This window comes from Phasianus colchicus, chromosome 4, assembly GCF_987193195.1.
Source record: "Phasianus colchicus chromosome 4, bPhaCol1.hap1.1, whole genome shotgun sequence".
In the NCBI taxonomy this organism is placed as follows: Eukaryota; Metazoa; Chordata; class Aves; order Galliformes; family Phasianidae; genus Phasianus; species Phasianus colchicus.
This window is the reverse complement of record NC_143439.1, coordinates 4,453,553-4,474,581: the sequence shown is the minus strand read 5'-3', so window position 1 is coordinate 4,474,581 and position 21,029 is coordinate 4,453,553. Positions and strand designations below refer to the sequence as shown.

General features: G+C 32.2%; 1 protein-coding gene across 7 annotated transcripts in view; it reads left to right on the top strand.

Moving 5' to 3' along the window:
- Nucleotides 1-21,029, top strand: part of FSTL5 (follistatin like 5) — a 245,214-nt gene that overhangs the window by 206,403 nt on the left and 17,782 nt on the right. For all 7 annotated transcript variants that reach the window (XM_090138465.1, XM_090138464.1, XM_090138468.1 and 4 more), the window contains 4 exons: nucleotides 6,200-6,226; nucleotides 9,840-9,958; nucleotides 15,281-15,430; nucleotides 19,722-19,829. In XM_090138465.1, coding sequence (XP_089994591.1) covers nucleotides 6,200-6,226; nucleotides 9,840-9,958; nucleotides 15,281-15,430; nucleotides 19,722-19,829 — 404 coding nt within the window. The remainder of the gene's footprint in view (nucleotides 1-6,199; nucleotides 6,227-9,839; nucleotides 9,959-15,280; nucleotides 15,431-19,721; nucleotides 19,830-21,029) is intronic.

Genomic DNA, 21,029 nt, shown 5'->3' with positions numbered 1-21,029 from the left:
TGCAAAGAGAGGTGGAAGAAACTGCAACAAATGGCAGCTTCCATCTGCTGGTTTTTTTCTGTTTCTTTGTTTTTGTATTTAGGCTGTATTTAGGAAGTATTTGGACCATTAGAATGTATTTCATATTTTATTCAAAGTAATAGATGAATAGGGAATATAGTGCATGGCTATGGAATATAAATATAAATACCATTTCCCGAGCTTGAAAAGAGATAGGGAGAAAAAATGATCCTCACTTGGGATTAATTCAGATTAATTACATTGCCGGAATAGAGTACATGAATTTAATCTAGTGTTCTAAAGAAAAAAACTATGACAGTACAGAGAAAAACAAAACAAAACAAACAAAAAAACCCCCAAAAGCAAAAAACAGATCATCCAAGGGAAGGGAATGTTTACAAGAGTGATTTTTCAGGTACATAAAAGTCTTATCTTCCATCCTTGTAAAATATTTTTAACTGGAGTAGCTTGAAAAATCCTTTTATTTATTTTCTTTCTCCCTGACTTTGTCAGGTGCATTAGTTTGGCTTAGATTTCCTCTACATTTTGCTTTAGCATAATCCTATCAAACTTGAATCATGGATCATGAAAGCTAAAAAAGCTTTTTAAAGCTAAAAAAAATATAAAAAATTGTCATTCTTTTTTATGTTGTTAGTTGAACTATTTTCATTTATCTTGATGTCTTCCAAAATCTTGTTTTCCAAAATATAGTTTAGCTTACTCCTTAAGATTTATTCTAAATTTTACTGAGACAAGCACATGCATCTTGAGATAGTTGTCTTAATAAAAATATTGTCAAGTAATGTTGTTAAGGCATTTTCAGCAACTTGATATTACTCGATGATGCTTTAATATTCATGAAGTTTTACTCTTGGTCATCAATCACAGGATCTTGTATTATTCAGTTAGACCACTTGTTCCCACTAAATTGCCAAACAAGTTCTGCAAATCCTTTCATCAAGTCACGCAGAGTGTAAAAATTATTTGTCTCATGCGCTGTGTCTTGGTGCTGTATTTACAAAATAATATATTTTTGCCTTGTCATTAAGTAGATCTGCTTTTATCGCATTGCCTTTTTTATGTAATGTCATTGTCCTAACACCTAGCAAGAGTTTATGTGATGTGTATGCCATTGTCTTGTGGTGCTATGGTGTTTTATGGTCATCATAAGCAACTAGGCATCTCAACTTTCTAAAACTCAGAATGAGACTAAAAGCCTTTTGACTGTGATTTATGGCCTAAATTCTCTCTGAAAGGCTTTATGCAACTTTAATAGAATTTTCCTGTCACATCTTATACTGAATGATACCTATTAACCTAATTTTCTCAGAGATAATTTATGCTGGCATTTTATTTTCTGGCAGTGCTAAACAAGGTTATACTTGTTGAATGCGTCATAGACTAAGACTTTATTTCAAGCTTGCAAGTATGGGGCAGAAATTCAGCTCATGGAACATTTTTTCTTCCTTTTATTGTAGTCTCTATTGAGTTAATGTGCTACCAGAAAGGAATTCCTTTAGAAAATAAATTAGAGAAAAATTAACATTGGACGTAAGGAGCAAATTCCTCCTAATCATACCAATCCATATAATATCATTTATTGAAAGATTTGAGTATTTACTCTCCTGTAAGAGTGTATATTAAAATAGAGATGTATAAACAAATAAATATTCTGTCCTATATGAGTACCCAATCTAAAATTAAGTCTATTAAATCAGCTGAATGTAAAAATCTCCATCTAAGACTGAAGTTCACATTTTACCAAAAGCCAAGTGTCCATCTTTGCCTTTGAACTGACAAATGTGAGTTTAGAATTCATAAAAATGTTTGGTTATTATATTTGCCCAACCTGAGCTGAAATTTAAATGCATTGTTCAGGAGAACAAAATGGAACTTCAAATAATTTGTATTGACATATTTACATTAATAATAGTTGATGCAAGCAGTAGATAACTCTGAAAAAATGTGTTAATTTACATTTCACATTTTTGTTTATAAACCCATCAAATCTGAATTTCACAACAAGTAAGAATAAAATTAAAAGCAGATAATTCATAAATGTTTTCATTCTGCTTGACAGTGGATGGTGAAAAAAAGGTGGATCACCTTAACCTACTCTACAATTTTAGCACTATTATTTTAAAAATGAAGATAGTAATAAATTTGCGTGGTTCAGCTGCCAGACATGGCTTTACTGTATAACAGGTTAAAGTAAGAGAATAAGAAAAAGGGGAATATAACAGGTTACTTCTTCTTTTGATGGATCTAGGATTAAGCAGGTTATTTGTCAGTGCCATTAGTATTGGCTATCAGTGAAGTATGCAGAGCACATCCCTTCAAACATCTTGAAGTTGCTTTTTTAAACATTTAAAGGTATAACAGTATTTTAAATGCAAAGCTTATATTTGGATGAGACGAATGTGGAATAAAAGTAAATGACTCGGAATCCATATTTTGGAAGATGAGTTTATTTTTTTCTGTTTATTGGAATAATATATGACATATAATTCTGTCTTTCCCCATTCCAAAGGCCATTTTGAACTGCACTGCTTATTTATCATGATGAGCTAGGAAATAAGTCAGGTGTTAAGGTTTAGTTGATATCCATTTTGCCTAAGTGACAATTAATGAAAATGTTTTTATTTAGCTTTCAGAATATATAATGCTGGGAGAAGAAAAATGAAGACCAAGTTGTTTAACTGTAGATCGTAAAGTAAATACACAAGAATGGCAATTTTTAATTTTTTAAAAAATAAACCATAGATTTAAAAGATCACTGAGCATTTTCTTAGGTAGTGACCATTGAAGCAAGTGATGCTAGCGTATACTAAAGTAATTAAAAAATAAGTAAAAAAAAATATAAATACTAATATGAAGGGCCTGTGAGTGGTGTATTAAAATAGATATATCGATAAAATAGAATAAAAACTATTTACACACATATATATTTTAATGTGGTGTAAATATAGATAGAGATATATAGTATACCTTACGTTCCTTTAATTGCTGGCTACTCTGCATTCATCTAGCATCAGTTCTACTCCAAAGTAAGGTGCACAGAACTTGCCTATGGAGAGTTCCTCTCTCTCTCTCATAGCATGTTGGCTTTTACCTTGCTTCACAAACAGAACCAAATGTCTTCTCCTGGGAGACTGAAGACAGCCTGCTCTGTCATAGCACTCACCAGTGCCTGTCATAGGGTGCTGCAGCATATTCTGTTTCAGCCACTACACGTGCTAACGCATGAAATTCTCAAGGCTTCAAATACTAGGCCCAACACAGAAGCTATGGCTTGCTCATAGTCTTCAAATGCACCGTCTTCTGCTAGGCTGCAAATATATCCTTGATAATATTTCATAGTTGTATGTTGTTTGAATATGTTTCTTTTAACAAATTAGGGTAATAGGGCACAAGAGCAGACGGTGGTGTTCTGTCTTAAATTGAGAAGGTTTTACAGGGATATGTAAATTTTAAGGTTTGTAAGTATGTGTGATAATTGAGTATTGGATGTGGCTGAAGATGCTGATTTTTGTTTAACCTTAGAAAAAGGAAAACAGTATATTCCTTAACATAATCAGCATCTACAGGGGTTGTGTCTGGACCAGCACTGCAGTCTTTGTCTCAAGGCTGGAGATCTTTCATGAATATAAGTAATAGGCAATTTAAAAACTAAGATTTCTTGACCTTTATTAGGTAAAGTGATAGCAGGCATTTGTAATTTTATGTTGTATTCTGAAATGTCTCATTTTTCTTCTGGCTAATTTGTTTATTTTAAAATGTATAAGCCAGTCTTTTTAAGACTTTTAATCCCCTTTAACTGCTGTTTTTCATCATCTAGCTCAGAACCTCATACATATAATTTTGTATTAACATGAATGTATAAAAAAAAGACTGATAAAAGGTGGGTGTTAATGGCTAAACTTATAGAACATCAAATGACATTAATTACATGGTTATTTCCTCAAATTGTGAAGAGAAAACTAATTTTAAAGAAAATCTTTTTGCTTTCCCTGGGGAAATTAATTTGCTTTATTTCAGAATCAGCAACAACAACAATACACATATATAAGATTTCCAAGAAAAAAAAAATGGAACCATCATCTGAATATTGATACTGGTATACAGGGAAGAAGACGGGGGTTCCAAAATACATGTGGAGCTAAATACATTGAATGATCTAAATTTGGCAGCCATAGTAGTGCTTGTAAGATAGTCACTATGAAATTTCATTTGGAGAAGTTGGATTTGTAGAGGATGCATACTCAGCTTTTGTAGTCAATACTTTATTCAAAGTTATGATCTTCTGAAATTTACGGTCTGAAATCAGAAGAGCAAGTGTAAAAGTAGGTGATTGAGAAATAAATTTTAAATACGTTGTCCCATTTTGACTCTAGCAGCAATTCAACCAACAGAAATTCTACCTCATGATGTAAAGGAGGTACTACTCAGCCTGAATTGGAGACAAGATGGCATGCTGCATTAATATTGTCCTTTGGAAGTTTATTGGATCCTAGTGACTCGAGGCAACAATTACATTTGAAAATAATGTACACCTAGCACTATTAAGTCAGATAATTAAGCTGTTTTAAAGATAATAAACAGAATGCAGGCTAAGCATTTTGAAAGAGAGGTACTTACGTTCTTTGGTGGAAATGTGAAAAATTTTATTCTAGCACTTCTTCATTTCATTGCTACTTTCTACTTATATAGGGGTCTTTCATTTGTACGCTTAACACACTAAGGTTAAAAAGTAATCATCAATTAACTATATTAAGAGGTAGCTGAGTGACACAGTTTAAATACCATGTCTAAGGTCACATAATGAAGTAGTTCTGTTGAGACAATTAATGAAACAAAATCAGCAGTCAGTTGAAAAATAGGAGAGTCAGAGAAAAAAAAAAAAAAAAAAAAGAAAGCCTAATGACTGTTACCCAAGACTTTGAACTATGTGCTTTTAAGAAAGTAGACTGAAACTTTCTCCAAGGGCCTCTCCATCCATTTGGTGATCTGTCTATTCTGGCAGAGCATGAGAATGAGAGAAATGCTGCGCTGCACAGGGCAGAAAGTCTGTCAAGGATAAAGTCCTGACTTCAATAGCGCCCAGTAAAAAATGCTGGGGGAAAAACTACAGTATTTGGGGCTTGTCAGACATAACTATGATTCTTGTGTGTATCCTCAGGCTTAAGCAACCAACATTGTTTCTAATAATACCTCTTTCAGTAATTTTTCCGACCTTTTCCTTTTAATTTGCATTAATGTGACATTGTGTTTCAATGAACATCACAGTTTTGTTGCCTATTAAGTGATGTGTTCTCTGTGCTGTATTTCTGTCCTTTAAAATTTTCTTTATTTCTTAAGACTACTATATTATAAAACACTTCTTTTTGTGTGTGTGTGCATGTGTGTGGCATTTTAAACAATACGTTCCACATTATGCTGAACTATAAAGATTTAAAATTTTCACAATTTAATCCTTCTTTTTCTCCTCAGGCAGAAAAAGCTACAGAGTAGTAAATTAGCATAATTAGTTTTCATTGATCTTGAAGGTCTAAAATCTGAACACTAAACAAGATGATAAAATGCAACTCACATTTTCATGGAAACCAAATATTAAACACATACTTGCCATACCAGCCTGTATTCCCTTCCAGTCGTGTTCTTTTGAAAATAGATACTCAAATATCATACACCAATTCATCTGCAGTGGCATAGACATGCTACAGCAGTACAGAAGAGCATTCTATATGCATGTTGGTTTTGCATGCTTCTCTCATAACTATGTTCTGAAATGAATCTCAGCATTCAGTTGTGCTTAAAGGAAAGGACAAAAATTATGTCACCTCTAGTTAATGTGCATAATACATGTGTGTGTAATTCCATGTGTTTTATGTGTTTTAATAGTGAATCATGAAACACACAGTTGAAGGCTAATTGAGTTAATTTGGGTGGCAGAGGGGAGGATGGGAAGGGATGAGATTCATTTTAACTTCAGTCATTTTGTTTTTTTACTTTAATGCTAGACATAGAAAACTTTATTTCATCTTATTCTTAATCCACTGTTTCCATTGATTTGCAGATTTTAGTGAATCAGAGGTTAAAGCATCCTAATTATTTCAGAAGTGATTTATCATTTTGTGTTGTTGGTTTTTTTTCTTGTTCATTTGTCTTTTCTGCTCTTTGTTTCTCTTTCATGCTGCAGTTGCAAATATATTGTGGCGAGAGCAAGGTACTAATATATTTTTTTCATATTTTTCTGTATTGCAGTGGAGTGATCTTCTAATGTTGCTTGTGGTTTTTTTGTGTGGTTATTTTTTGTTGTTGTTGTTCTTGTTGTTCATAGACTATAGTTACAGTAATTACCTTTTTCTGTCTAAGCAATATTTGAGGGAATTTGGTTTCAAGAAAAAAATGTAGTGGAAAATAATCCTTTGAATGTATGTGTACCTTTGTGAATTGCCTCCCCCTTTGAGGAGGGAGGAGAAAATAAACTGATTAAACATTTTAGAGAATTGCTCAAAGAGTGATAACAAAAAATTCAGTTTTAAAATGTAGCCTTTTGTTTGCTAATATGATAAATCTTCCAACAAATCTGGCTATATATTGTTGAGCTTGGTTTTCTTGTCTGAATCATTCTTATTTCTTCAAATCATAATTTTAAATATTTTTTGCTAAAATCAAGGCTTCTCCTGTTTCTTAATGAGACAAGGCATGTTATTCTTTATATATATATACACTCAGGAAGGATTTCTGAGTATTGAAGTGGAGAATGAAAGTTTGTGATTTGTTTTGGAAGGATAAATATAAATACACAGACAGTATCAAGTCTTAATAGCATTGAAAGCATGGAAAGCTAAAATAGGTATTAATTTTTATGTGTATATATATCTGTGTGTGTGTATATATATATATATATATATGAAATCTTTTCTGACATACGTTGAGAAAAATGTATCACCATGGAAAAATATCAAATGTAAGTGTTGTCATGAATTGTCATATCTTTTCTCTAAGCAACCAGATCTTCAGTCTCAATTCAAGAATTCATGTATTTCAGTAACAGGAAATGTTTCAAGTATTTTCAGTGGAATATTGGTAATACTAATCAGAGGACCAGGTTTTGCTATGAACTAGCACTAAAAATGATATTTCTTGTTGTTTCTTAAATATGTATTTTAAATTAAAGATTCCAAATATTGAAATTTGTTTTGCATAATTACACAGTAAACTGCATTTATCGATGTGTCTAAAAACATGAACAAGGGTTTTTTTAATATATGATACTGTTTTACCAGTTCTTTGGAGGGTTGCCTGATTACAGTGGAGTTGAGCTATGACCCTCTTGCTCTGTTGGCCTTGCAGACTGCAGATGATGTGTTCAATTTCAATCAGTTGCACTGATAAACAACCAGATGCAATTATCATAAATTTTTAAAATGTGTGGTATTCCCTCTGCTTACTTGGCAGGTATCCATCAAAGAGTTCTCTTGAACAGAACCAGAAAAGAGTGTATATAAGAAAATCTGAAGGGAACTTGAAGATACATTAGGATGTAATACAATAATACACAAGCATAATTATATCAGTATATTAACATATATACAAACAAATCCAAAGCCACTATATATATATTTTTTTTCCAAAACAGTTTAGTTTCAAGTGTAGATTCAGATTTGTCTAATTGTAGTAAATGCACTCAAATTTATTGTTGTTGCTTCTGGCACAGAAACTGTAATATAAAAGTGCTTGGTTTTGCTGGGGAGGAAGGGTAGAAGAGCTGCAAAATTGCATCAGATGTCTTCAGAGGAGCAGCTCCTTTAGTTATAAAGAAGAAATTTGCCTAAGTGAGATTTATATAGATATTTACAGACAGAAACTTAAAGGAAATGTTTAAGGTCATAACAAGTGTGAGGATTATTTCATTGGATCCACAGGTAAAAGTTTCTTATTTCTGCCCTAACTGAGGAGAGAGGACATTACTTATTGTGTCTCCTTCTCTGACTTTGAGTAAGAGTTTGGTGATTATTGTCAACTGGATATAAAAGTAAAATACAGTCATAAAACTTTGGGTTGTGTTATTTTGCCTGACTTGTGGTCTGGCAACTGATGTAGAATTTTTCAGGGTCAGTTTATTAAATCTCTATCATTTTGGACTTTTCCTCCTCACATTCTACTAATAACTATAACCCACTTTGGGCAATGAGGAGAGAAGGGAAAACCTTATTTTGTCCCTGACTAGCTACACATGTTTATCATAAAGATACAGTAAGGTATTGATCTTTACTATTCACTAGGAAAGATAGCCTAACTTCAGACGTATCTACAATTCTAGTTGTTCTTTTATGACACAATGTCAGTCATTTTCTAAAGAAAGATTTTGACAACTTTTATCACTTAGACTATATTTTTTGCCTGCAAAGGCATATAGAAGTATCTCATAAACCGAACTGAGTACATTGCACCAAGTGCAATATTCTCGAGATATTGTCTGTGCTCAAGAAAAAAACAGGAGGTCAAGTTTTCTTTGGACATGAGCCTGTTTCTGTGCTACACCTAATGCACTATAGACAACCCCCTCTCCTGGTTCTTTCTGTCCTATTAAGAGATGTATTTGATGGAAAGTTAGGAAAACTGCTTTGAGACTGTCCCTCTATTTTAGAAAAATTTGGCTAGAAGTGGGAATGATTCAGTAAGATTTTTCAAAGATAATCTAACTTGCTGTTTCTAGGCATAGTCTGACTGCCTTGTGCATCATCTTGACTTTCAAATGACTTCAGTATCTGTCTGATTTCTAATGTGGCTGTTAATCTGTGTATATGTACTTACATGCGTACACCTATATCATATATGAACATATATACAAACTTTTCCCACCCTTAACGTTCTCATTATTTTATTTGATATTGAGATATTTTCCTTTCCTGTTAACGTAATTTTCCCTTTGGAATTCAGAATAAGCAAAGAATCAGGCTCAAATATATTTTTTTCCTGGGTTTTATTCTCATGATCTTACATCAAATGTTGTTAAGCCAAAAGGGAGTTTAGATCCTGCACCCAATAGAAATCTACATTTATATCACTGTAGCACACAGATTAAGCTGACCGAGTTTATTATAATGTAATTTTTTAAGTACGGTGAGTTTCTTCTTCATAGAATTCTGCAAATATCAACTGATCATCTACCATCACATCCACATAGCAAATCAGCAATAATCATCTTAATTAACACATGGTAGACTAAGAAGAAAGCTTTTGTTTGTGGTCATGTTCATGGTCTGCTTTCAGCCTTGTCTACAAAACATTACATCATGCCTCATTCCACAACAGTGCAGTAGGATTAATTAGTTCTTCGTAACACTTCAAACTTTGACTGAATTTGTGCTAAAAATAATAATAATAATAAATCCTTTTCTAAGTGAAAGAACTGTCAAATATAACAAAGAATTATAAGAAAGATTCAGAACTTTCGATGTGATACTGAAATTATTTTAACTCTTTTCTCAGAAAAGGAAAAATACGAATATATGGTGAATTTGGTTTCAGTGTAAATGATTTCACAAGATGATTTTCATTACTGCAGCTGTCAAACTATAGCTTGTGTTTCTAGCCCTGTATTCATAAAGACACCTTCTTGCCAGTGGAGAAAATTATGCAAAATTCTGAATAACATAAGAGGGATTTTTCAGTTTTACAGAAGAAGATCCCAGAGGACTGGTTGTGTTAGCACTATACATATTAACAAACTGATCTGATGCCAGTAATATGATGAGAGTTTTAATTCAATGCCAGGGCATTGTGTGATTATTTAATTTTGTACATTTCAATGTGTTTTTATTCCTAAGGTCTGGGAATTGGGAACATGTTTTATGTTTTTTATGAAGATGGAATCAAAGTAATACAACCAGTGGAATGTGAATTTCAGAGACATATTAAGCCTAGTGAAAAACTCCTCGGTTTTCAGGCAAGTTGTTTTTTATTTTTATTTTTTAACTTGTTTTTAATTTCCAGGTAGTATTTTTTCAAGTGTAGTTTTCTTATAATTAAGAAATGCTAGCTTCATGTTGCCTGTTTAATAAATTCAGACATGTCTTCCCAATTAATATGTTGGACTCAAAATTTGCTATGTCTTTGGTCAAATTCAAATTTTCAGTTTCTCTTTTAGATTGAATATTTTCCCTCTGCTTTTTCATACTCTTCTTCTTTCTCTCACTTTCTCTCTCTTCTCTCTCCCTCTCTCTTTCTCTCTCTCTTCTTTTCTCCCGTAATTTTTCCTTAACAGCTCTCTATCTTCTCTATTTTCTTGTCTTTATTTCCCTCCATCCCATCTCTTTTTACGTGCATTTATGTAGATTTCTATGAATCACATTCTCTTTGTTAAAAAAAGTGACACTAGTCACTGTTGTTAATGGTTTCTTTTCCTCCACTGGATGTTTATATCATTCAATCAAGTATTTTGATGTCTCTATTAAACTGCTGGTTATCATAAGGCAACTTCCTATCCTAATGAAAATGCTTAGAGCTCCACTGGAGTTAGTAGGGACGATTGACGCTTTGACTCCCACTTACAGTTTGTATAGTTTCAATAACTTTATACCTGATTTCGTCAAACTGTGCATTTATGAAGTGTTTCCATATGTATTACTATATGAAAGTATTTTCCATTTCTATTTGTTTTTTTGCTGTTTATTCCTTCCCTGCTAAATCAAATCATTAACTGACATGATACACATTCTCAAAGGAACTTGGGACCAGTCACTGTATTCGCTTTTTCTCATCATTTGGATTTGAATGAATGACCTTCAAATGAGAAAAAAAAAAGTGTGTAATAACCCATAACTGTACCGTTTCTTTTGCTAATACCTAAAACACTGAAATAGCAACAGAGCTGTCTGAATGGCTTTTGCCTCTTCAGTTTTCATTATTGATGTCAAAGACTGCTGTATTCAACAGCAAGATTTATTTTAGTGTGAATAATTATACTTTGAACTGCTAATCATACCTTGGTTTATGCAGTTAAAGTGAAATCAGGTTGACATAGCCAAAAAAAAAAAAAAAAAAAAAAAAGCCAAAGAGCTTTTTTATGGCTGTTGAATTCAAAAGCTGATTATTTAAGAAGTCTGTTAGGATTTTATTGGTCTGAAGTGCAGCCCAGAGAGTAAGTGTATTTTTATTGAAATGTGGTAATAATCAGGATGGACAGTAAGACTTCTTTCCATTTTTGCTATTTTCAAACATAAATTAACATAGCAATTGATTCCCCCTTCTATTGCTATAAAAAAGACCAGGAAAGTAGACTACTAGGCAGCTTTCCTTTTTAAGTAGATGTAGGTTTGTATTTTGAATATCTGGTTTGTGGGTATCTATGGTAAACGTATAGCCAGAAGTAAAACTTTGTGTTTGCATGCATACATTGCGCCCATTAATTTCAATAATATTTCCACTTATTTTTCTGAACACCAGAAACTTTTTCCTTCGTGTGTTACAAAAGTTGCAAGGCCTCTTATTCTTGCAGAAATGTTTGAAATATATATCCTTAGATTTTTATATTCATAGATCTGCATAATGTAAAAGAAAAAAGGAAAATTATTGTTTTCCATTAAAAGTAAAAAAAAAGAGAGATGAAAATCTGAATTTAAAAGAATTCCCTGCATGTGCTGCTAATATTACTATATATAATAATACATTACTGAAAAACCTTGTTGACTGTGAGGATTTAGATAACTATTGCTTCCTTTGCAGAATATCTTCTTTTCTTCACTCTCTTTGGAAAATCTGTTGTTGGTTTTTTGTTTTTCTAAGTAAAGATAACAAAATAGTTCAGTTTTATCCCAAGGTCAGATTTTTATCAAGTTCATTTAGTTATAAGAGCCCATGTTGTAGATTGTTCACTATTAATTCTCTTTGACTGTCATACAACTTTAACTAATTAGAGGTGCTAGTTTATTTTTAGATCGCTTTATTCAGCCTTTCATATCTATTCTGTCTGTTGCTAATAAAATCTCCATTGTTTGCCTCTTAAGAAATGCCTACAGGAAATCATTTTTCCATTTTTTCACACTTTTCTCAATTACATGTTCATGTGATTAGTAAAACCCCAGTAGATCAGTTTCACTGACAAATATTTGCTGAAGTCTAGGACCATACATAAATTTTGTAGTGCAGTTTAGGTTCATCAGGTGATATACACACAATACTGCAATGTTCTTCCTCTGCCTTCCTGTTTACTTCTCAACAAAATAGAGTTACACTTAGCTGAGCTCCTTTAAAAGAAGTTGGTGTTTCTGCCTAGCTTCACACTGTATTGTGGATGAATGGTGTAATAGTTAACCAACCACTTATTTAGGTATGCTAATTTTGCTAAAAGTAAATATAATTTCTCAATAATAATATACTTGAGAACTCTTATCCGAATATTTAATTGCCTCTTATGCAACTGTGTATCAGTACGGTGAAGTGCTTTAGCGTGTGTCTAACATGGGAATAAATTAGGCTTTTACTGTGTTTAAAGTGAAGGAAAAGACTTGATGCCTTGTAGGACCATCATAATTCCCAGGAAGTTCTAAAGAGCTTCCTCCAGTCCTTCCCAGAATTATTTAAATTACTGGAATTTTGTCAATAAGTACCAAATAAAAGTTGAGTTTTATTGTGCTTATATTGACAATAGGGATGGAAATAGACATATTTCCATTTTCTTACACAGGTTATCTGCTTTGACAGCTGTTTAGCCTAGTATCAAATAGATCCCTCTAAACATGCTCCAAGTACAGTCTTTCAGCTGTCAAGTGTCTTGTCATCCTGTTGTGTATGGGTCATTTTCCTCATTAATATGCAACCTCTATTTATTTTCTGAAAATTAATTTTATCCTTTAAATTCTTATTTTGTGAAAAGATGCTTCCCTTCTCTTCTCCCAGTGAATCCCTATTTCTGGGGAGGAAGAGAAAGAAACTTTAAAATGTCTTTAAAATCAATTGGAAAATACCCTGACTTCTTGTTTATTCAGAGAAATAGAACATAAAGGCCACATTTCAATAAACTGAAACTTTTAATGTCTGAAGTTGAATATGTGTGGAAGATGGAATCAAAATTTTATAATAATTGATTTTGAAAATGTAACAACATAGCAGAACAAAGTTACCAACAGACATGAAATTAAAACATCTTAGTTAGTACATAGAAATTTATTTTGATTACACTTTAGCAACAGTTTAGCAGGAAGCATACTAAGTGCAAGATTAGAAGAGGGAAAATAAAAGACAGCAAAAGACAAAAAGGTCCTGAGGCCGATTTCTTTAAATAATTGAATAATAGTTATACTTGCCATGTACAATTTATTGTTGTAAGTTAATGTGGAATAGGTGATACATAAATTTAAGTCTTAACACATGCACTCTTCTGAACTGTTGATGTCATTAGCTGATGAAGCATGGGTAAACTTTTTACTATACTGTTCAAAGATCATGACTCAAATTCTTGTTAAAATACTGACTCTTGTGCAGTAAGTCTAGATTTATAGACAAGGAATTAGAACATATAAATCTGCAAGCATGTGTTTTCTCCTGAGGATTTGTTGTCCCAGTCTACTCTGAAAAACTTTCTTTGAGGATTTATTTTCCTCCATCTGCTGGCTTGATTCTGGGCGAGTAACATTTTGATTAAAAAGGCTCGGGAGAAAAAAAGACAATGAAATAAATTAATATTTTATCAGATTTTAGCTTTTTCAGAGAGAATAAACTAGGAAAAAGTAAATTGCTCATACTTTAATTAGAAGAAGAAAATGTTGGTTTTATGCTTAGATTTTAAGGAGAAATTATTTTAACTCAACCACTGGGGAAATTAATATAGAGACTTAGAGTTAAAGAAATCTGAACTGTCTAATCAGATAACTGTTAACTTTTCAAAAGCAAGATTTGAGTTCCATTGATTGAACCTATTTCTGGAGTATCCAGATAAATGTCAGTTTGAATAACAAGGGAAAAATTACTACCAAAACCAATTAATGCTGGGAAAAACATTTTTTGCAGATGTGAGAATTTAGGTGACTATTTTTCACTGTCAAAACATAGTTTTCTTTTCACTTTAATTTTTTCCAGTTTGGGTGTAAATAATTGGCATTGGAATGTAAGAATTTATAACAATGTAAGCAATATTCTAGAACCAGTAAGTATGATTAAGCTTTTATGCTGCTGTAAATGATGTTGTGACAGAGACTTGGATTTCTCCAACAAGAGTTAGTGCTATTTTGCAGATACATTGAACTTATCTCTGTAGAAATCATAGCACCAAAAAAATGGGTTAAACTAAAGTGAGTTCCTAAGAAAGAAGACAGAAAAATATGACACATGATAGAGTTAGGAATTTAAATACACATTATTTGAAGGAATTGTTCTTCAAAGAAGCAAGAGTACTGTGTCATGCAATATTGAATTAGTTATCTGTTTAGATAAAAATTGAGCTATGACAGGGCATATTTAGAGTAAATATAAAGCACAGTTTGAGATCAGTGAAACAGCCTTCCAACTGAAGTGACAATTTCAAATTATGATTTATCTGATGATTACACAAAATACTAGTAGCATACTTGTTTACATTGGCACCTCAATTTATGCAATGAAAGGCTTTTAGCAATGTTTAAGAATAAAAGTTTGTTTTGTAACCGTACCTATCATTCATTAGAAAAAGATTTTAAACATTTTCCTTCAAAGTATGACATTTTAGTAATGCAAAATAAATCTTACTCTTTTTATTTATGTCTAAGTTCTGCTGAAGCTCCTAATTATTTGCCATCCCACAGGACCTGAGTTTAGTAACCTTTCCTCATCAATGTGATTTCTGAAAGATCTTCCATTAGTTGAAGTTTAAGAACAACACAAGTACAAGCAGAGGCTGTTGATGGCCTGTTAAGAAACTCCTTCAATTAAAGCTGGAAATTGATTTATTTTTTATTTTGACTTATGGAGTGTATTTTCTCAAATGCACAGAGGCACAGCAGGCGAAGAATGTTGATGAAACTGAAAAGTTAGCATTGAAATTCATCATCTACTTCTGGAAAACACTGTTCCATAAACGATACGTGGTCATTGGTCACAGCCATCAAGAATTCAAGAGGGAAAAGTCCTCTTTAATGAACTTAATTTCCTATTCTGCCGGTACCATATCTCACAGTATCCTTCTGGACAAAATACCCAGCATATATCTAGACAAAAAAAGAGCTGTCATTTGTCTTTCTATTGCATTGTTACCTGTTTTGATTCTTACACTTTTGCTGTTTCTCTTGAAATGCAGGATGAAGTTTGTCCCAAAGCTGATGGAGACTCTGTTCAGCGGTGTGTTTGGGCAACTGCTGTAAATGTAAAAGACAAGTTCATTTATGTGACTCAACCTACACTTGACAGAGTGCTTATTGTTGATGTACAGTCTCAGAAAGTTGTACAGGTATTTATTCATAGTTTTTAAGTTAATGTCTAATTTATACACGAGTTTCTTCATTACATTTTGGAAAAAAAAGAAATGCCAGTATCTTGGCAGATTTTAAAGATGTTCAATTGTTTCAGAGCCTGAGCATCAGTAGTCTCATTGAGTTGAAAGAGAACTGATGTTTAGTTGACACTATAGAAGTCAACTATGACCGCTGTGCTTTGTCTTCTCTCTTACTTAAATTCTTTTGATAGCATCAATGCATTATCGGTGATATCATTGTACTATGAGGTTAAACCAGATTTATACCGAATCGTCAAAGATATGTAAGAATGCATCTAGCAAATAATAGCCATAAACACAGTACATTTTAAAAGATTTCCTGAATATGAAGAGATGGTTTGAAACTCAAAATATTTGTGTTTTGAGGTAAAATGAAACTATTTTTGCTATTTGTTTTCTGCCTACAGTTCTTACCATGTTACTTTATTTTTTTCTTTACATACAGTAGACTATTTCACTGTATAGTCTTTAGTCTTTCTAGTCAAATGACATCTGCCTGAAGGATTAGTACTCTTTCAGTGGAAAAAAAAAAAAAAGAAAAAAAAAAGCTTTCAGCTCAGGGCTGTCAACAGTCTTTTGGGGCCTGTTTATTTTTTGTTCCATTTGGTTTTAATTTTGTTTTTTAGTACGTTGTGGGCCATATAAAACTTCTTGAAATGTGCTTAAATAGCAGGACTCTGCTTTTTCTTAATTAAAATTATTTCCTGTGCAAGGAAGTCTGAAGCTAGTCAATAACTTGTTCTCTGAAAAAAGAACATTTGCATGAGGTTTTCTGACATAGAACTTTTGGCACCGTGTTAAGTCTTCTGATTCAAATTTTAATCATATACATGATTACAAATAGTCAGATCTACAGAATTACTTGCAGTATCATCACATTCATAAGAAACAGATGTTCTTTAGCTAAATATAACGGATTTGTATTAGAACTCTAAATTGTTAATAAAAATACTTAGAGATTTTCTTCATGTCTCTTGCCTTTTTTGTAAGTAAATGAATGAAAATCTTTAAAGATAATGTATATATATGCATGTATACATACACATATGTATAATATTGTAGTGTAAAATTTTAAAAGAATTCACAGCAAAGCATGATTTTAAAATTAAATTAATGTGACAAAAATAAATTTAATGTTTATAATTTTGTACTTCAAACATCAGTGTTCATACTTTCTGACATTTCATTCGGTAGCCTTCATGATAATATTGGGAAAAAAAAAAACAAAAAACAAAAAACTCACCAAACTAAATTACCTTCTACTTTCAGAGTTTCAAAAGTAAAAGAAATTTCATTTCAAAAGATAGGATAGAATTGCTTTAAAACTACTTTTAAAATGTCCAGGCATCCACAGAATGTTTATACCATCTGTAGAACCTTTTATAGAAATGGAATTCTCGCTTTTTATGGTTCTAGAATACTCAAATATTGATGAGAAATTCTCTTGTTATTTTACATGTTAAAAATACTTACTGTGTAGCAGAGCAAAATTTTTGCTATTCATTACTAAACTGAAAATAATTTCCTAGGATATATTTTCTGAAAGATGTGTGAAAAATATGGTGGGACTTGATTGGCGCTATGCTTAACCTCGCTGATATTTAGAATAAACTTATTAAAAAAAAAAAAAAATTGTTGCAAATAAAATGAATCAATCATGAAAACACAAAACCTGTACAATCTTTTATACATAGAAGAAGAGCATAAAAAATAAAACTGCTGATTCACAGTTTGCTTTCAGAATCGAAGTAAGCAAATTTGCAATCTGCTGACAAGTCAGTCAAGTAATGCTTTGCTCACCATTTTTTATTAATAGAAGACATGGCCCTGTCTTCCTTTTACTTTATTATTGAATGTTCATTTTTGGTTTTGTTTTCTGTAGGCAGCAAGAATTTTTCTAGGTATTAAATGTTGCTGTACTCATAGCATATGCACATACACTAACACTAGAGAAGCAAAGAAGGGAATTTAACTTCTCAGTCAGATCAGGCTATTTTTATAATATACAGTGCTGCTCAGTATTGAAAAAAAAAAACACATCAAAATACAAATTATTTTTGGAAAATAGATACTAAGTTCATTATGAATAAGAGAATTTTAGTTACTGAACTCCCGTTTTTTTTTTTTTAATATATGACATATTAGCATAGGGGATACTATATACATTATATTTCTTTTCTACTGTATATCTTAAAGAAGAAACTGCTTTTCTATGCAACAACACATTTTTAAAAATACGATAAAAGCAAAGATGGGGAAAAAATTCGTACTTTGAATCTGAGCAGGATGCAATGATAACAACTCCATTAAAGTGCAAAATAAAACAACCCCAAAGACCGCTAAAAGCGTAATTGAAAAGGCTGCAAGTTGTGGAGCTGTGTTCTCTTCTTTATAAAATTGATGTTGATTTGATTTTGATTACTTCGGTTTCTTGTCTGAAGTACTGTTATGAGTGCATACGTTACATTTATTCGTTTTTACTGTAAAACTTAATGTAAAAGATGTGTGTATCAGGTGCATGTGTATAACTAATAGATTTTAGGTTTCATTGTTTCTCTGATATATAAATATAGCTATCAAAATAAATGCTTGAAGAAGATCCTAGAGCTGATATTTTACATTGAAATAAATGTTTCCAAACTGTGAATATGAATGGTGCATAGATTTTTCTGATTTAGCCAGTTACTTTTCTTTCATTTGTAAATTCTTGAAACAGAGGAACCTGTAATTGTGCAGTACAAAATGAAGTGGGATGATTTCAAGGCGTGCTGATGTAACCAGAGCTCATCACTATTTAGTACAGAGTGTGCTGGTGGCTGTTTAGCCTGGATAGCCAGAAACAGCTGTGAAAACATGTCTCCAAAACTCCAAGAATCTTTCTGCTGCCAGCACGCTCTTGGGAGTTGCATTATCCATGCTTGACTACACAGGCAATTTCTTCTCCTTCAAGCAGTACCATGGCCTAATTCCTGAACACAACTTATGCTCTTTCAGCAATGATGCATGGGTCAGACCTTTCATTTGAGGAAGCTAAATGGAAATTTGATACATATCAACGAATTAACTAGACAGTGGCCCAGTGTTGTTTTAGACAGCTTATCTTCTAACTTGAACCAGAAAGCGTTATCAAACAAAAATGGCCTTTTCAAGGGGCATCTTTGTTTTTAAATGAGCTGGTGAGCAACCTGGCTTCGTTTACCACTTTCAAAAGGTAAAAATGGTAGGGTTTTTTTTTTTTGTTTTGTTTTTTTTTTTTTTTGTTTTTTGTTTTTTTTTTTTCCAGATGAATCTGTGGCTTGCAGCACCTCAGGAGTACAGTTAAGTATCATCAACAGCCTCAGCCAGCCATTAGAGCATTATCTTGAGGATCTACATCATTACTTTAAATTACCTTCACTTAATTAGCCAGCTGGTATTCTCCTTGACAAACTGATAAACAAGCTGTGCTTTACAGCTCCATAATGGTGAGACTAAAAAGCAATTTCCACTTATTTTTGCTTCCTTAATGATGAAGATAGAAAAGTAATCCCTACAATTGTTTGCCTCATGCAGAATGTCTCTATTTGAAATATTCTGTCCTCCCTTTTCATATCTCTGGAATCTTCAGTGCTTCTCCTCATAAAGAAAGTGTAAACCTTAAATGCCTAAAAAGTCTGTAGTCTTTGGATACAGAACTCAAAGAGGGAAAACATCTTGGTACTGATCACTTCTGCCAAAAGTAGAAATTGTAAGGAAAACATTTATGTATTTAATAATATTGCCAACTTGAAGAGAATATATCCAGTTAAAAAGAGTGTAGTAACATTGTTTTGGCAGGGCTGTGTAGGAATACCTTGCATTGACTTTAGTGTGTGGCCTTTTTAGTTTTTTTTTTTTTTTCCAGTATTTTTTAGATCTTAAATTGATATTTTTTAGATCTTAAATTGATATGTATGGTATGAGAGAATTTAGGGAAGGAAGGTTAGCATTTTTTGTTCTGATTTAAAACATTTTTTTTCAGTTTCCTAATGGCCTCAATATAACATGTTTTTGATGCCAAATTTTATACCACATAATGAATAAAAATCACTGTTTCAGCAATTCAGTGACTTTGAATTAATCAGAGGTCTTTTTCAGCATCTGACAATGTAATTTTTAAATATAATCTGAAAACATCAGGATATGCATGTCTAGTCATAGTCATCTGTTATTTTTCTTTTCAACATGTGATGAAGAGTAAATATTTTTCATTTTATTATACTCACAGGCAGTAAGTACAGATCCTGTTCCAGTGAAACTACACTATGATAAGTCACATGATCAAGTCTGGGTGCAGAGCTGGGGAAACATGGAAAAGAATTCACCAACTTTGCAAGTGAGTATATTAATCAGACTGATTATATGCTAGGAAATTTAAATAAATTGAATATTTACGTAGGTAGAAAAATGTTTTCAGGAAACCTGAAACAACTGAACTTGCTAGGAAAGCGTTAAGAGATTTTCTACACTTTTACTTAGAAATGTAAATGCTGATTCGATGGAGGATTATAGAGTACAGCTGAAAACAATGGCATGTTTTTCTTGTCTGCCAGTCTTCTGAGAACAGATAGGCTGCTTATTATGATGATTTTGCTCCTAATCAGAGGATACCATGGATTTTAGCCATATATTCATATTTCACTAAAATTATGTTGATGTTCTGGAGTTGACAAGCTAAGAATTCCAACATTATTTATTGTTAATTGCTTTCAGTTTGGGACTTTTTCTTAGATATAAAATAATAAGAATCCTTATTTTTCCCATGCTTTTTCAGCAGCAGCAAGCCTAGGGATAGTCACCAAAGAAACATTTCAAGAAGCTGTACTTCTCTCCTGCTTTTTCTCTCCTTTCTTCTAATTTAAAGTAATCCCATGAGAATACAGTGATACTCTTTGTGTTATAATTTCAAAATGACTTTTTATTTCAACTTATTTTCCTTTTCTTTAGAAGTCAGTGAAGTTCTTATTTATCTTCTAAATGCATAAGGAATAAGAAAATAAATCAAACATAGAGAAAAATGAGTAGTGTTTGAAAACAGTTTTTTATACTCCTAGTAACTGTAAGTGAGTAAAGTAATTTGTGGGAGGTCAGCTGTCACTCCTTCCAGAAAAATGACTAATAATTGAATCAGATATATCCTGTTTTAGAGCAAGCATTCATTTTCAATCTTGTTTTTCCTTGAATGATGCATGATCAATTCCTTTTTTTTAAAATCCAGTCTTAAGTGCACAAAAATGATCATAGCAGCTATTAATATAAAATTGTCTTTTACTCACCCATAAAATTCAACCTGAGGTGACATCAAGATTTGAGAATTCAAAGAAAATTTATTCATAACAACTCAAGGTATGAGTAAACTGCAACCAATTCAATATATTCAATATATGCAATATTGGATTTCTTTATGCTTGACAAGAATTAGGATCATGAGTAGCCACAGCTTCCTGTGGATCAGCTGATAACATTTTATTTTTTCTCTTGGGCTGAAGTGCTTAAGCAACTTATTCTGACTCTAGTGTTGAGTATGAAAAAAGAC